The sequence below is a fragment of the Gossypium hirsutum genome, chromosome D01, assembly GCF_007990345.1.
Source record: "Gossypium hirsutum isolate 1008001.06 chromosome D01, Gossypium_hirsutum_v2.1, whole genome shotgun sequence".
Lineage (NCBI taxonomy): Eukaryota > Viridiplantae > Streptophyta > Magnoliopsida > Malvales > Malvaceae > Gossypium > Gossypium hirsutum.
The window spans coordinates 62,473,094-62,491,606 of NC_053437.1; the positions used below are offsets into that span (position 1 = coordinate 62,473,094).

An 18,513-nucleotide genomic window follows, 5' to 3' on the forward strand; every position below is an offset into this window, starting at 1 on the left:
TATTCTCTGTGAATATTTTTTTTTATCATTTATCATAAATTCTAACTTAAAGAGATTGAATTATGTCATAAATATAAAATTAAATTTTCATTTATAGCATAGTATATTTAACTATCTATTTTCGAAGGAAAAGGCAAAGGAAGTATCAAGAGTTTTACATCCTTAAGGGCATGTAGATTACTAGTTTTTATGGCACACCCTATGGGTGAAAATAATGGTATATAAACTTATATTTAGGGTTGAGGAAAATTTGATTCAATTTAAAATTTTGAATTCTTTTTTAAATTTGGAGTTAATTGAACTGAGTGATTCGAGTTTGAATCGAATTGAATTTTATGATTTGAATAATTCGAATAACCTTTTGGTCTCTTAAAGTTTGAAAATGAGCAAATTGGTCTTTCTCAACAAAAATTAAAAAAAATTTATATTTATATTTTTTAAAAAATTATAAAAATTTTAAAAAATACATAAAGAAAGTTAAAAAATTTCTAGAATAATAAATTTGGGATTTAAATAACTTAATTAATAATTCAAGTCTATCATACTGAAATATTTTTTATTATTATTTTATTTTAAAAAAGTTGTAAAATATATATTGTTTCAAATTTATATACTTTAACATGAAATTAGTTATATTGTAACAAGATTTCAAATCAAGTTAAGATAATAAAATAAGACTATTCAACTCGATTAACTTGAAATTTTTTTTATTTAATTCGATAGAACGCTCACCATATATTTATAAAAATTTTACATTAAAATTGAGTTCTTAGTTGACTTTAACTTGTTAAGTTGAAAGTTCAAAATTTATGTCTTGGGTTCAAATTCTATTATAATATTGATTTTATTAAAAATATGAAAAAGATAAAAATTAATATTTATTTTACTAATTTTTTAACTGAATTGTTGTTAATCAGAATTTAATATAAGTATAAATATTTTGAAGACACATGAGTGATGAAGTATTTAACTGAAAATTGTGTTTAATAATAATAAATAAGCTTCAAGTTTTATAATGTCTTTGTGAATTTTAGATTTTTTTTATTAGTCTAATTTTATTAATTATATTGTAATTCTAATTTATTCTAAATAAAAGTTATAGTAATAATAAAAAAAGTTATAGTAAAAAAAAGTTATAATTTATTAATTATATTGATATCAAGAATCAAGTGAAAGAAACAAACAAAATATAAGTCAAATATTAGTACTCTAAGAAATTATATTAGTTTGAATTCAAATGTTTATATTTTATTAGTTTTTAAAGTTAACTTCATACGTAAATGAGTATTTTTTAGTAAAGAGGAAAAATATTTGGTATATTGTCAGTGAAGTTTTTAAACTCTGTAAGTAGAGTTAGAGAGTAAAAAAAAAAAGAGATATTTGACAAATTTTTAAGGCTGCTTGTGAAATAAAAAAGTATACTGCCAATGAATACTAACCCTTTAATAAAATGTCTATATTTACTCGTAATCTTTCCTTAATCTTAGGCTTAGAGAAAATGCGTTGAAATGCACTCGAACTCATATTCTCTTAATTATTGTAATAATAATAATACCATCAAGACTACAACCTAATTTATAAATAGATAGATTTTATTAAAAAAATATCAATGAGTAGCTTTTTTAAAGATAGTTATGCAATATTAAAATGTTTGAATTTAGTGAAAAAAAGCGGTTAAAAATACTGTGAAAAAGAAAAAAAATGTTCGTAAAAGTTTATGTTTTGATCATTCAAGTTCAATTGATAGTGTCGTTCAAAGTTGTTTCATGAAAAAAATTAAACTATAAAAAAATAGGAGAGCTTTCAATTGGTCCAGATGGTGCAAATAGAGAAATTCATACAACAATTTTAATAGTCTAATGACTTAAATGAAAACTTTCGAATAGTTCAATGACCATTTTGTAACTTGTTGAAATTAAATGAGGAAAACTAAAACCGGGTGTAATTTACCCAAATAAAAAAAATCTTTTTTATTAATAAAAAAAAAACATGACTACTATATATATTCTAAATTTCATTTAATTCTTATCTGAACAATGTGGAAATTGTTGACTGCTAAAGTGGATGGCATTAGGAAAATGGTTTATATTCTTTTGACTACCTTAAATGTCTTATTCATAGTCCCATTTTTCACTTTATTTTTCTTTTTAAATTTCGAAAATGACATTTCATGTTAAAATTTAAAATATTTTCACTTCTTTCAATTCTCTAACACATAAAAAATAGTTTTTTAATGCATTCGATTTGACTTGTCTTCGATTGAATTTTGTCGAAATCAGAGGCGAAAGCTTTTGACACTTTCGAAAATTTTCATTAAACCTTTCAAAATTTTTAAAATTTTCTATTAAGTCTTAAACTTTTTGAAAGTTTTAATTAAACATACAAAAATTTTAAAATATTCTCATTAAATTCTCCAAAATTTTTAAAAAATTTAATTTGATCCTCGAATTTTAACGTCACTGATCAATACCCGATGTTATTAAGATCTAAAGAATAAATATATTGACAATTAAGTGCCACATTGAGCACTTTTCGTATTAATAATAAAATAGGTATATAGTTAACTAACTTCATTTTCCTTTTGATTTGATACAAAGGGAGTCACATAACTCCAACCTAAGATCTCTAGTAAAATCCGACACCACCCGGCCTTACTTGAATTAAGGCTAAGCAAATGCTGTTATATAGGGCCATAAATGAACCGAACTTGAAAGAACATATTCAAAAGACCCGATGATTATTGAGCATAGGTTGCTCTTAAATACTCCACTATTTCTGCACTTTCAAACATTTGAACTCCAGTATTTGGATCTTCCAAATAAGGTACCTGCCAACCATATATATATACACACACATTGCCAAATCATGAAAAATGAGCTTTATAGATGTTGAAACTTGTTGAGAAAATCATAAAGATACCTGAAAATGTCCGGCTTTCTCATAGAGGATCTGCCGTTTTGGGCTGCCTCGAGCACAACTGATTGAAGACAAAATGATGAATTAGTAACAAATTGTCTAGTACCATGTCTTGGTGCAACCATTTTAATGTATATGCATAAATGAATAAAGGGCATGCGTGTCGATCAAATCCGCACGGGAACAATGGAAATGATGATCATCATCATTATTTGTCCATCAAACAGTTGTGATGCAAGAAAAACTTATTCACAATGGCTTGTCTGTTCTTACTAAACTTGTATGAGACATCTTAAGGTAAACATTTGGCCTTATATATATAACAAAAGCATCGATAGAGCAAACAGCTCAGACAGGTAAGACACCGTTGTTGTTGAAATTAGAGTTTAGGTAAACAAACATGGTGAGTTTCCATAGAAAATGGTGAATTAGTAAAAATTGTCTGGTACCATGTCTTGGTGCAACTCATTTAATGCATATGCATAAATGAATAAAGGGCATGCATGTCGATCAAATTCGCAAGGGAACAATGGAAATGATGATCATCATCATGATTTATCCATCAAACAGTTGTGATACAAGAAAAACCTATCCACAGTGGCTTGTCTGTTCTTACTAGACTTGTATGAAAAATCTCAAGGTAAACATTTGCAAGCAGCTCAGACAGGTAAGATGCCGTTGTTGTTGAAATTAGAGTTTAGGTAAACAAACATGATGAGTTTCATGGATCATTAACATACAAGAAAATACGATGGTTGTAAGAAGATTGACCAAATTGAGTTGAGAGAGATCTTGGGAATTTACCTGCGCTGAGTGTGCGGTAACTCTAATTCTACCAGCACTTCTCGTACAATCTTACAGAATGGAGAACCCTAAACGGCAAAAAGAAAAAGAGTAGGAACTTGTTTACGTATTTAAACTAATAAAAAGAAATGGTAGTTGCCATGCATTTTAGAGAAGGAACTGAATCACTAAACATAAATATCAGCGAAAAAATCGAGATTCTTTTTAATAGTTTAATACCTCGTATGACCATATCTCGAGTGGCTTGGGAGGCAATTTTGATGGGGTGTAGGAATTTCCCTGCGTAAAACAAGTTCAGATTTACAGTGTCTGCCGAAAAGCAGCAAACTTATGTGGTAATTTTAGCATAATTTCTTTGACAAATAAGCAAGTTAATGGCGCAAAAGAAATCGGAAAATAATAAAAAAAGTGTTTCTTCACCTATATCTTCAAAATGTAATAAAATAAGAATTTTACGATCTGTCTTACCCTTCCCATCCGACCTATCATTGCAAATCCTGCTGTCAATGTCTGCAACCAACAAAAAAGAATTATGAAGATTTCATTGAGAGCGACAAAAATTATAATAAGAACAGTTACTGACAGTCAATAGACCGAGTGATAGCATGAAAGGGACACTTCCATCACCTAAAACACGAGAGAACACACAGAGATCAGTCAGTGACTATAGCGAACTAAGTTACTAAGAAACTAAAACGTAAGCCGAGAATTTCGAGGTATCTTTTATACAGATCAGTCTAGAGTAGGTAGTAATCAAAAACACAAAAACAGCTCGATCAGTATAAAATCAGAAGAATACATGTATGTATTGCGCATAGATTTATGAAAATATAATACATAGGTTTACCAAGAAATAGAAGGAACATAACCGTAGTATGTAGATGTAACAATGTTGCTAAGAAACTAAAATGTAAAACAAGAATTTCGATATATCTTATACACAAATTAGCCTGGAAGAGATGAGAATCAAGACATGTTACACGGATACCTGTTAACCTTAGAAGAAGTAAGGAAACTCATTTTCTAGAATATTCTAAAATGCCAATTGAAAAACAGAAAGCAACTACATTAGTACAGAAACGGAAGACTACGTATATGCATCGAGTCTAGATATATCCACAGCTATGATCCTTACATTAACCAAGAAATAGAAGAAACATAACTGTAGTACGTAGATCTAACTAAACGTACCATATTTTTCGACCAGATACTTTATTATGTCATCTGATTCATACATAGCAACTCCTGTATTCGGATCCACCTGAAACCCAAAAACAAATATTAAAGCTGAACTCCCACTTTATATCACTCTTTTCAGTACCAATTCAATGGCTTTTTAAATACAAGAAATTTAGCCAAGAGTTCATTTGAGTACAATAAAAGCACAAGGACTTGCTTAGAAAATGGTGAAATTCAGGGGCTCGTTTTGTAATTTAACCAAGGATTAATGAAGTGAGAAGAAGTGGAGCAGAGGAAAGATATCTAACCATGTAAGGGAACTGCTGCTTTCCACCCATCTGAGCAACTTTGGGACGAAAATTCGGACCATTTTTGGGGCAAGGATAAAACAGAACATCAATGTCCAAAACTGCAACAATTTCCCTAACCTGCGTATTAATAAAATTTGTCGGTCTAAAACACAAAGAATATCACGGATTATGATTTCGGTAATATGTTCAGAGGAAAAAACCAAAGTTTTATTATGAACCTCATACATAATGCTTAGTGACCCTAGTTTGAACTAATGCTTCATTACGGAAAAAAAGGAGAAAAAGGTCGTATTTCGGGGAGTATAGCTATCCTATCACTAATTAGAAGGATGATGCTATGCATCAATAACTAAATGTTAATGCCTGTAATCCTCCGGTCATGTTAAATGGACACGTCTAGGTGGTGTAAGAAGTGAACCCGACTATTCAATGCGATAGAAGTGAAAAGAAGAATTAATAGATGTCAATTATATACTACCTTTCGACAAAATGGACAACTGGAGTTGCAGGCAGTCCGCATTATCCGTTATTTTATGGAAAAAAGAAACACATAAGAGTCAATCTTCATCAGATGAAACGTGAAAAACTAAATTCAAGAATAAGGGTAAAAAAGCTATCCAGATTGAAAAATGATGAAGGGTAAGTTACCCTTCGAACTCATATATCTCGATAGGCTTCTCCGGACGAGGGCCTATCTTCGATGTCTCTTTCACCTTCGAGCCTGTTAAATATAGCTATGATTATCAACATTTAGCCATTCGATTTGAGAACTATTTAACTTGCACCAGGTGTTTGACAAAATGTCACAGAGAAGTAAGGAAATGAAACGAAAGAATTGAACCCCATACCTCCTAGTTCTAAAGAATATTGGCCTGGTGGAATCTCCTTCTCAGAAACTAAAGATGCTGAATAGCTGCCACAGTACAAGAAGATACAAATTTCATCAAATGAAGTGGCAAAATTACAGCCTATGGCCATAATAATTGATTATCATTAACAAAATTTCCAAGTAATTCAATTTGATAATCATTAATTTTACTTATTCATAATATCTAAAAGCTGCTATTTAGAAGTATTTTAAACTAATCCCAGTTTCCACATAACTGAAGTCATCATCCCATCTCTTTTCAACCCTTAAGCATCACACTTAGAAACTAAACTAAACAAAAGAAGGGATCATACATACCCAGAAACAAAAACACCAGTTCCCAACCGAAAGAACAAAGCAAGAGATGCCCCAACAATATCCCAAGTCTTGTCGGGTCTAATTGCAAATCGCTTTGGCTCTGGCGGCTTGAAGTTGGGAGGAGGAGCAAAAGTTGTAGCTGTAGTAGTAGTAGAAGAAGAAGAAGAAGAAGAGGAAAAGCTTGGGTTTTCTTCTTCTTTGGTACTGGTTTGGGAATTTGAGGCTTTAATGGAAATGGAAAGTGGCCTTGATTGTTTACGCAAAGGAAGCGACGAGAAAAGTGGGAGTTTGGGGATGTTAAGGATTCCCGCCACCGCCATGTTTACTCCCTAAGGTTTTTGCTTGATGAGAGATTTGTGTGAGAGAATGAAAGTTTGTGTGTTCTTTGGGGAGTGGTGGTTGTGAAACCAGGAAAACGGGGGATCCATTGTTGTCCTTGTTTTCAGTTGTGACAAGACATAGACTGTGACGGGTAAGGCAACAAGGACGCGACATTGATTGTACTAAATTTAAGAGATAATAATAGATTAAGTCTTTAAAGTTTATTTTTTTTTAATTTCATCCTTGACGTTTAAAAAAAAGTTTAATTTGATCATCTAACATTCCAAAAAAAATTGATTTGATTTTTTTAACCGAAATACTAATTAAAATTTTAAATATGTTAATCTACATGGTAATTTGCATGTATTTTATGTTAATTTTTTTATTTTTATTTGAAATTTGAATTTTTTAAACAAGTTTTAAATTATTTATTAACATGATACATAAAACAAATAATGTCATATCAGTATGTAGTACACGTGAATTGTCACGCCAATATTATTAAAAAATTTAATATGTTAGTCAGTATTTTCGTTAAAGAAAAGCGATTACTCTTTTTAAAAGCTTAGTTATCAAATTTTACTCAAAAATATAATAACCAAATTGACGAAAAAGTAAAAATGTTGAGTGTTAAATTTATTATTATGGCTAAATTAAATTTAACCATTCTTAAAGTTTTATTAAAAAGAATTTAGCCTAAACATGTTCATGAGTCAGGCCATCTGGCCCGGTTTGAAGGCTCGCCCGAAATGTGGGAGAGTTTGGACAAAAATATAGACTCGAAAAATGGGCTTATACAAAAAAATAATACCCATTTAAAAAACGGGCGGGCCTCTAGTAAGGCATTTTTGGCCCTAGCTCGACCCAAATTAACTAAAAGGACAAAAAATCTACTCTATTTTTTGTTTGTTTTTTAATGCTATTTTCTTGTTGTTTTCTCATTATTTTGCTATCATTTTACTATTATGTTGTTATTGTTTGGATATTGTATAATTACTGTTTTATTGTTAGTTTTGTTATTATTTTAAAGACATTTATTAATTTTATTATTATTTTAGAGGCATTTGCTTGTTAAGTTGCATCTATCTTAGTGTTATTTAAGTATACATATTTTTTAAAATTTATTTTCAATTTGTTGGTAAATATTTATTTTGAAGTTTTTAGTATTTTTGATGTATTATATATATTTAAAAATTATATAAAAATAATATAAAAATTAATACGGGCGGGCCGGGCCCGGGTTTTAGCATTTTTATCCGGGTAGGGCTTGGGCAAAATTTTAGGCCAATTTTTTAGGTTGGGCTTAGCAATTGGGCCTAAATTTTTAGTTGAGCCCGACCCGGCTCATTAACACCTCTAATTTAGTCCAATTAAATTTTATAATACTATTTATTTTTATTACTATGAATTGAGATTTTTGGGAAACTAATATCAATTTTCAATTCAACCAGTTGGATTGTTTATTCAACTATTCAATAATAGGGGGCTGGTAGGGGCCCCGATTTCTTTAAAATGGAAAATTTTCTATTTAGGTCATTTAAAATTTTAAAAATCTTAAATTAGTAAAAGTAAAATTACATTTTGACCCCCCTAAAAATGATAATAAAAATAGATTTAATTCTTTAAAAATTATAAAGATATAAGCTATTCAAATGGCGAAATTACATTTTTACTATCACAAAAATTAAATTAAATTTCGGCCCCCTAAAAGAATTTTCTTCCTTTGCCCCTGAGCTCTATGCTTGAGTGTCAAAATACATACAAAGCTATATATCATTTTAAGTAGTAAACACATTAACAAAGTCCGATACATACATACAGACTCGTATTATACAACCGGTAATTAATGATTAATTAAACTAGAAACCTCAATTTTAACCTTTTCAAAAGTATAAAAAGCAAGTGATTAGGAGAAAAGATTGTATGAAACTGTGATTTCACGTCATTCCTATCACTTTCAAATAGAAGCATGACAAATCAGATTTTTTCTCCTGAAAAATTCAAAACCAACTAAAAATGTTTAAAATCAGGAGGAAAAATCTGATTTGTAATGCTCCTAATTGAAAGGGATAGGAATGACATGGAATCACAGTTTCATACAATATCTTCTTAGTGATTAGTGGGTTCAATTGACGAATTAATGATTACACTTTAAACTTGTTGATCCTAAATCTATTGCCACTAATCTTAATCCCTCTCGGTCTCTTTACTCACTTCTAGATTTAGAATTCGCCACTAGATTGTGGCTCTCACTTGTAAAGTACTTAACGAACTACATTGGAATGACTAATTAGAATAATCATCAATCATAAACATGCATTAAATTAACCAATCTAATCAAGTAACAACACAACCCCTCACACCAAATTCATTACTTAATCTTATCATTACCAATATTCATCACTAATCACATAACAAATTAGTTACACATGGATAACACAAATAAAACATCCAACAATGGAAATCAATATTATAAATTACAAATTATAAAAAGATCAAGGTTTAAAAATGCTTAATTAAATGTAGATGTTGAAAACCCAAATTTAAGGTTTCGTTGAATGTGCGTTTACCTTCAGTGCAGTGCATTTAGTTTCTTTTTTTTCTTTTTTTTTTTGTTTCACGCTACAATATAGCTACAATGTTTAATCTCACTGCCATCGTATATTAACAGCAAATAAACGTACCGCTCATCCAAAAAGACCCTTAAATCTTTCGTAGACTTGACTTGTCGGACAAAAATTAAGAATGAAGGTAAAGAAAACTTAGAGGGCGTTTAGTTGGGGGGAATGCATGCGTGTTCCCCCTATGCAGCGGGCCCACAACCAAACGGGTGTTTGGTTCGCTGTAAAAGGATTACAGCTCGAATCGGTTACTGGCCTATTACCCCCATTGCCCGTAATAGGCATTACGCCCCCTCAGCGCCGATTAGGTATTTCGCCCTCTTTTCATCTTTCCTATTCCATTTTCTGCCCTCATCATCAAGCTTCCGATTCTCCCATGTTTCCTTGCAGAGGTAATTTCTTTTCCCTTCCATCGGTTCTTGTCGTTCGTTTCTTTTATTTTCTTCATTTTATCAAGAATGAAAAACTGATTTCTAGAGGTATTTTCACTGTTTCCTTAAAATCGATTTCCCTTTTCTTTCCAGAGGTATTTTAGCAGCTCGCACTCTTCCCCGATTTATTTTACAGGTTAGTTTTCCTTTGGCTCAAATTGGCAATATTTATTTCTGTTCTCCTAAACTTTGGGCTTTTCTTTGATTGTTTGTATTGCATGTTCGATTGAAAAAATTGTTCAATCCTTAAGCTAAATAGTTTTATGGGTTGTGTGTTATGTTCTGCTTACATCTCTTAAGCTAATAGTATGTGATGAAATCCATTTTATAGATTGCTTGTCTGTGATAAAGTAAAAGTTTTATGAGTTGCTTGTTATGTTTTGCTCCTGATTGCTGTTACGTAATGGCATAACCAGTGGTTCTGTTTCTAATTTAGCATGATTAAGGATGCTCAGGTTATTTTGTGTTAACTTTGTTACAACTATGCTGATTACAGTTCAAGCATTTGAAGCATTGAAGCATTTGAAATGGCATAATCAGTGGTTATTTTATGTTAACTTTGTTGCAACTTGTAACACCCCTTACCCGTATTCAATACCGGAATAGGGTACGAGGCATTACCAAAACACATGCACTTGTAAACGTATTTAACCGAGTTATAAAATTTCATCTAAATTAAAACTTTCAAAATAATTAACATGCTCCTATAACTTTTCACAATATATCCTCAAAATGTTATAATCATAATAATTAGGGCTTACGAGACCCGATACATACTCATGCAATTCAATGCTTCATTTCCATTTCCTTCAATTCGCAATTTCTTATGCTCACGATTTAGATCATATCACTAGCAATTTCCATTTAATTCACGTACAATTCAATGACATCAAGTTCAACACTAATACGTATTTACCATTTAACTTAATGTTTATTGATTATACCATTCAATAACACATTTATGAAATTCTCAATTTTGCAATGAAAATATCACTTTAGCTTGAATAACAACATCGTCCTGATATAAATACACTACCACTTATCCATTTACTTTAATTTTTTTGGGTCCATTTGTCACTTACCATCCTTAATCAAATTAGGGAACGGTTACGGAAAATTGAGTACTTCACTTTCACTTTGCCATAGTATAACTATGGTCTTACGTATGATCACTTATCACTTGTCCCTGATCAGATAAGTGTAGCTAGGCTACCACTTATCACTTTGTCACTTGATCAGATAAGTGTAGCTAAGGCTACCACTTATCACTTTCTCACTTGATCAGATAAGTGTAGCTAAGGCTAACACTTATCACTTTGTCACTTGATCAGATAAGTATAACACTTATCACTTTTTCATTTAATCAGATAAGTGTAGCTAAAGCTACCACTTATCACTTTATCTCTTGATCAGAAGTACTCAAATCCGGCGTTCCGCTTAATTTGATCATTTATTCAATTTTTTTCACATTTTTATTTTATTCTCATTTCAAAAATGAATACATATCATCATACATTGTATAATTCATGAAATTAACATTTAATCATTAAATTTCAGCCATATGAACTTATTATTTCATTATCTTTCCACACTTGTTTCTATGCACATCACACAAGATATAAGCATATCATTCAACCTTAGTTGCAAGCTAGTGTATTTAAACATGACTCTTTTTGGAACTAACTACACGATAAACCATTTGAATGCATAACTTATAAATTTAACGTGGCATAATCTAGCCACTACTTGGCCAAAGTCTAAGCATATACACCAAATATGTTAGCCAAATACACGTATAGCATAAGCATTATAAGCATGGATGAGCACAACATTTATTCATGTATCAGGCTTACCAACATGTGTTAATTCATAAACCATTCATGACATTATTTCATGCCAAATCATATACCGAATATACCATACACACATACTATGAAACTTTTATTTTCACACATGAGCTTAAACCATAACCAATAATGCACAAATATAAGCATCATTTCTATTTCATCGTTTATCAATTAAAATCAAGCATATGACCAATTATACACAAATCATTCATATATTTCCCAATTTTCCTCCTCATCCTCTCCATTCCACATCCTTAATGTGTATAACACACTTAAACAACATTAGCTATAATTTCACTATTCACTCACATGTATATTCAAAACTGTTTATCCGAGTCAGAGTCACTAAATTATTTTTATCCGGAGCTACAAAGCTCCAAATTAAGATCCGTTAATTTTCCCTGAAACTAGACTCACATATCTTCATACCATAAAATTTTCAGAATTTTTGGTTCAGCCAAATAGTACAGTTTATTCTTTAAATTTTCCCCTGTTTCGCTATCTGGCAGTTCCGACCACTCTTCACTAAAAATTAATTATCTCATTGTACAGAATTAGGATGATGTTTTTGTTTGTTTCTTATAAAAATAGACTCATTAAGGATTCTAACCATATAAATTATAACTCATAATCATTTTTTTTTACAATTTTTAATGATTTTCCAAAGTCTGAACAGGGGAACCCGAATTCATTCTGACATTGTCTCACAAAATCTATTATATCTCATTATTTACAATTCCATTGCTCACACTGTTTCTTTTATAAGAAACTAGAGTGAATAAGATTTAGTTTCATATTTTATTCATCCTCTAATTCAATCTCTAAATTTTTGGTGATTTTTCAAAGTTACACTATTGCTGCTGTCCAAAACTGCTTTAGTGCAAAATATTGATTTCCATTTTGCCCCAAATTTTACAGTTTATACAATTCGGTCCTTTCTCAATTAACCCCTCAATTAATCTAATTTTCCCAATTAATACTTTACCTAGACATTATAAGTTGTTACACAACTATTGAAATTCAGAATTTCCACATTTAACTCTATCTTTAAACTCTTTTACTATTAGGTCCCAAACATTCACTTTCTATTAAATTCTTTCAATAAAATCAGCATATGAACAATTTAAAGCTCTAATTACATGCTAAATCATCATATACTTCCAGGACATATTCATATCAACTTTCAACTTCTTTCATAAAATCAAAAACTAATGAATTTAACAAGTGGGCCTAGTTGTAAAAGTCATAAAAATACAAAAATTTCAAGAAATAGTCAAGAATTGAACTTACTTGTAATAAAAATATGAAGAACCAGCTTGAAGAAGCCCTTCCATGGTGTTTTAGCTGATGAGAATTCAGAAAAATGAAGAGAAATCTAGATAATTCCACTTTGGTCCTAACTTTATTAAGCAAATTTTGCAATATTCCAATTTTGCCCTTAATTCTTCTTATTTTCTTGCTGATTTCATGCCTTTTCCGTCCAGCCCAAACAGACCTTGGGTCTATTTTCCTTTTAAGCCCTCTTCCTTTTATCATTTAAGCTATTTAATCATTTCCCAAAATTTTGCATTTGTTACAATTTGTCCTTTTTGTTCAATTAATTATCGGAACTTTAAAATTTCTTAACGAAACTTTAATACTAACTTTTTAACACTCCATAAATATTTATAAAAATATTTATGGCTCGGTTTAAAATCCCCGAGGTCTTGATACCTCATTTCGATTCTAATTATTTTAATATTTATTTCTAGTGCACTATTCACTATTTCAAAAAATTTCCTAACTTCACATTTAACTTATACTTACTAAATTAATAATATTTTTTACCAATTTGTCGAATTTAGTGATCTCAAATCACCGTTCCGACACCTCTGAAAATTCAGGCCATTACATTTTTTTTCTCGTTGGATTTGTGGTCCCGAAACCACTGTTCCGACTAGGCCTAAAATCGGGCTATTACACAACTATCCTAAATACATCTATTGAAGCATTTGAAATGCCCTGAGTTTAGGCGATAAAGTGAAATTTAGAACGTGATTCTGAAGTATAAAGTGGAATGCATTTTGTGATTGGGATTAGTTTTCAGTTATTTAACTGCATACCAATATATTTAAAAAGCCATGAATTGGAATTTTCCAAAGCAACTTGTATAACCTTATCATATTTTAGTGTGCGATGGTGAAGCTTTAAGAGGGTTCTTAGTTTGTTCTTAATTGCATGTATCATGTGAATACCTACAACACGGAAGCAATAGAGAAGAGTTTGCTGGACAGAGATTAAGACATTTGGATATAAAAAAGAATAAACAAAGTAAAAAAGGGAAGTCAAAGGAAAAAGTTATCTATGTTACTCGGACTAATGTGAGTGTTAGATATAAGTGTGTATTCGACACTGATATGTTTTACTTCTTTAAAGTTTTCCAATTTATTTGGAGTGCCTTTGGATGGTCATACACCCATACCTTTGTTTGGATATCTGTCCAACATGGGTACTTCAAGAAAAATTAAGACTTGGAGCAACAGAGTTGAATTAAAGTCATCAACTTATGGCCTGGTAATAATGACATTGAACTGATATGGCTTATAGTATACCATTTAAGGAACAAGAAAGATCAATGTATGTCCTTGGTGGAATACAAATTTTAAGTTACCTTATTTTAAGAAAAAAAATGTTGTAAGGCTACCTTTGCTTCTACCTGTGTAAGGAGTTTCGTCGAGGTTCATGTGTAAAGAGTTTCGTAGATGTTTCTGAATGGCTTGTGATTTCAATATATAGATGAGTTGATGTTTCCGAATGTTATCTACTCTCTGCCTCTGCACTATTTTCTTTTATACTATTTGTCGAAACCATTCTTTTGAAAAAACAAAAATTTTAGGTTGTCGACTTTAAAAAATGAAAATTGGGAGTCGCCACCAATCTTTTATTAAGGTGTGATTGGGTCACCTAAAAATGACTTTGGTCTACAAATTTTAAAAAAACGGGTCCGGGAGTTGGTTACGTATGAAGAAGGATTAGCACCCTCATTACGCCCAAAAATTGGTACCTAGTTAATTAATTAATGTCTTAATGTCGAAAATTTGAAATCGTAATCCTTAGCAAAAACTTAAAACGTTACGTATTAAGACCCTTATCATTTCAGAGAAATAAAATACCACACCCAATACGTTAGGGCACGACATTCTAATTTTCCCCAAAATGAATTAGGGCAAAATACTAGTGCAATAAAAAATGTAAAAGAATATCCATTTATTCAAGATTTAAGAAATCGTGGTCCAATGCGTTAGGGCACAATTCCTCTAAAATCCCAAACTCGGAATATTTCCTTTATTATTTTTAAAAAAATATTCATTTCGAGAAATCAATGCGTCACATCCAATACGTTAGGACACAACGTGTTGAATTCCCAATAATGAGTTCTTTTTTTTTTTTGATTAAAGAGAAATCCTCGATTGTTAGATTTTCAAAAAAATCGGAACCCAATACGTTAGGGCTCAATTTCCTTAAGAAATCCTAAATACGAGTATTACCTCTATTTTGAAGCGTTTTATTTTAAAATTAAATAAGAGATAGGGTAATGTTATGTTGAATATGTGAATGAATGCCCCTTAAACAAATATCAATAATAAATACAACAATTTCATAGCAATAATATGAATAAACAAATAAATAAACAAAATAATGACGTGCAAAATATCAAATAAATAGGCAAGATAATAATAAAAATATGCAAACATAAATTAATAAGCGAATAAAAAATATACCTGTACACATAAAAAATACATAAGTTTTAAACAATTAATATAATATTAAAATTAATTAAATAAATTAAACATGTGTATATAAAATATAAGTATGCGAAAATTTTAGTATGAAAAAACATAAATACATGCTTAAATATACATATAAAAAATAATAATAATTGCATATGAGAATTATAAAATAAAAATTAAAAGAATACAATTGCATTATCAAAAATATTGATTTTTAAAGAAAATATGAAAATGGACTAAATTGGATCGCCAATAAAGATCCGGGGTAAATTCGCAAATAAATAAAGTCTGGAGGACTTAATTGAACGCTCGAATTACATAGAGGGGCTGGAAGGGCAATTTTCCCTTCTCCTCTAAACGACGCCGTTCAAATTAGACCAAATTGAAATAAAAATAAATAAAAGGGTAAATTAAAAAAATAAAAAAAAAACTTAATTACAAAAACATTAAAAGACGGAAGGGCTAAATAAAATAAATAAAATTCGCAGTGGTATCACCTTCTCCCTTTTTTTAAAATCGTAAATAAGTAAAAAATAATCAAAAGAAAAAAAATAGTAAGTCACCTTTAAAAAACTGCCAATCGTTCTCTTTTTTTATTCGTCCTTTTTTCTTTTTTTTCTTTACAATGAAGGGAGAGGCCTCTATTTATAGTTGAGCCTCGCCAAATCCAACGGTACAGATCAATTACATCAACGGCTGAGATTAAAGGGTATCTACAAATTAAATCTCTAAGATTACAAAATCATATCTTCTAAGATTGCATATCATATCTAAGATTATATATCATATCTAAGATTGCATATCATATCTAAGATTATATATTATATCTAAGATTGCATATCATATCTAAGATTGCATATCCTTGAAGATTATGTTTCCATAAGCTTGTAGATGGACCTTCAACCTTTTCAAGTAATGGCCAATTCCGATCGGGCCAAATGATATTACTTTGGGTTTTTTTTATGAGCCCGGGCTAAAATTGGGTATTACAGCTGCCCCTCTTTACTTGTTGTCGTGTAACAAGAACGGAGCAAAAACTTTAGAAATGACCAAATTTTGCCCAGTCACGCTGGATCTTAGTGCTCTTCTTCTTCAAGCAGCCACATTCCATCATATTGCATCTTCAAATGTATAAGAATTGGTGCTTCAATCTACTCCACTACAATATCAAGGAGATAGGACTTACAATCTTCAACCTATTCCACTGCTCACTAGGGAGATATGATTACTGGCTTCAATGTAATCCACTGTAACCACAGGGAGGTAAAATCCGCCATCTTCGATCTGCTCCACTACTGCTTAGGGAGATAAGATCTGAAATCTTCAATCTATTCCACTATTGTTTAGGTAAGTAGAATTACTGGTTTCAATGTACTCCACTATAACCACAGGGAGGTAAAATTCGTCATCTTCGATCTGCTCCACTACTGCTTAGGGAGATAAGATCTAAAATCTTCAATCTATTCAACTGTTATCCAGGGAAGTGGAATTGCTGGCTTTAATGTACTCCACTGTAACCATAGGGAGGTAAAATCTGCCATCTTTTATCTGCTTCGCTGTCAATGTAGGAAGGCAAGATCTGCTATCCTTAACCTGCTTCACTACAATCGAGGAAGGCAAGGCTTTGTTTTCGATCTGCTTCGCTGTCGATGCAGGAAGGCAAGATCTGCTATTTTCACTGATCTATTCTCTGGGGAACATGACCTGTATAATGAACCTAATTATGCCTAATGATTAGGATGGCATGATCAAAATGCATCAAATGCTCCTAACTAGACATGTGTGAATGGTGTTTGCATGAATGCAAAATTTTATTTTTCCGAGAATGATCCCGCTTAGGTTGTCATTACTTGAAGTTTATTAAGGCTTTGTGACTGGCATGCTACAACGCCTTATTGCTTGACTGGCTTTTCTGAAGAAACATTTAGCCATGTTGCCCCCCACTGTGAACCTCCAAGTTTAATCCATTGGGGCACAAAAATTCATACCATCGTTCTTCCACTGCAACCCAAGAGTATATGGATTTTCTTCAATCCTCTCCTATCACAATTCAAGGATACATGATCTAAATCTTTCTAGTCTTTTACACCATTCCCAGGGTGTCGTACCAAAGGCTCATGTGCAAATGAAGGCTCTCTTCCTGAGGCAACCACTTTCTATTGTCTGGTGATCATTACTTGCTTGTTGATTTAGGCTTTGTCATCAACACAACATCTTATTATTTTGTTCAACCAATGTTTTTGACAATAAAATCCAAAGCGAAAGTCCTAGTTTAGACTCTTCCTTTTCAGATTTCCAACCTTTAAACCTGGTGCGTTCTAAATAATAGTCCTGTTTCAGGCTCCTGTATTATTTAGAAACTTCTAGAGTAATACTCAAAACTTCCCTTGTGAAATTTTTATTAGTCCATTGATCATTATTCCAATGCAACATGCTTACAAAAAGGTTATAACAAGGGATAAGAATAAGTTATAGTAAAAAAAAGATAACAAAGAAATTGATTGGGAATGTATATCTTTGAAAAGAATGAAGTATTCCAAGAATAACAAATTCAATAGTATGAAAATTGGGTGCCCCAGATATCGCAACTTGAACTTCTCTGTACAAACTTTTTGAAGATCCTTCTGAGTTTGACATGTGTTTAGGAGATCCACAGTACTCTGCCAAGGCCCTAAGATTTTGCTTACTCTTTCCTGTTGATTCAGATATAATAGATCACCACATGCCCCAATCTGATCAAGATTCGAGTTGCTCTGATCACCTCATGCCCCATTCTGATCAATATTTGAGCCGCCCTTTTCGGGTTTTCAACTTAAATCCCCTTTGGTTTCAAGGCGTCCTTTGCGGATTTTCACCTTGGCTTCTCCTTTTTCTTTTTTTTTTCTTTCTTTCTTTTTTTTTGTCCTTTTTTTTATTGAACCTGAACTCATAGAATTAGGTATGTCCTTATTATCCCTTCTGATCGATGCTTTTCCAAATGAAGTCTTCCACATAAGGTCCTTCCCAGCTTGGGATGAAGTTCTTTTTGCATGGGAAATATATTCTTCAATGCCAGGTCTCTCTCGAGGAATTCTCTAGGATGGACCTTTTGTGAGCTCGCATCATTTGCTTTTTGCGCATTTGACCA

General features: G+C 31.3%; 1 protein-coding gene across 1 annotated transcript; it reads right to left on the reverse strand.

Moving 5' to 3' along the window:
• Nucleotides 1-2,500: 2,500 nt before the first annotated feature.
• LOC107928127 (uncharacterized) lies at nt 2,501-6,889 on the reverse strand. Its single transcript, XM_016859313.2, has 12 exons — nt 6,397-6,889; nt 6,059-6,123; nt 5,859-5,931; nt 5,689-5,707; nt 5,208-5,327; nt 4,912-4,981; nt 4,304-4,347; nt 4,189-4,230; nt 3,940-3,999; nt 3,721-3,788; nt 2,920-2,977; nt 2,501-2,827 (listed from the first exon to the last, which is right to left on the reverse strand). The coding sequence occupies exons 1-12, from the start codon at nt 6,714-6,716 to the stop codon at nt 2,738-2,740; spliced, it is 1,029 nt and encodes a 342-aa protein (XP_016714802.1). The 5' UTR covers nt 6,717-6,889; the 3' UTR covers nt 2,501-2,737.
• Between the last annotated feature and the right edge of the window lie 11,624 nt (nt 6,890-18,513).

Coding starts and splice junctions, on each gene's coding strand:
- LOC107928127 (XM_016859313.2), bottom strand. CDS start 6,716: ATGGCGGTGGCGGGAATCCTTAACATCCCCAAACTCCCACTTTTCTCG. Junction 4,231..4,303: donor TATCACTCGGTCTATTGACT/GTCAGTAACTGT, acceptor TGTTGGTTGCAG/ACATTGACAGCAGGATTTGC. Junction 2,978..3,720: donor TTACCGCACACTCAGCGCAG/GTAAATTCCCAA, acceptor GTCTTCAATCAG/TTGTGCTCGAGGCAGCCCAA.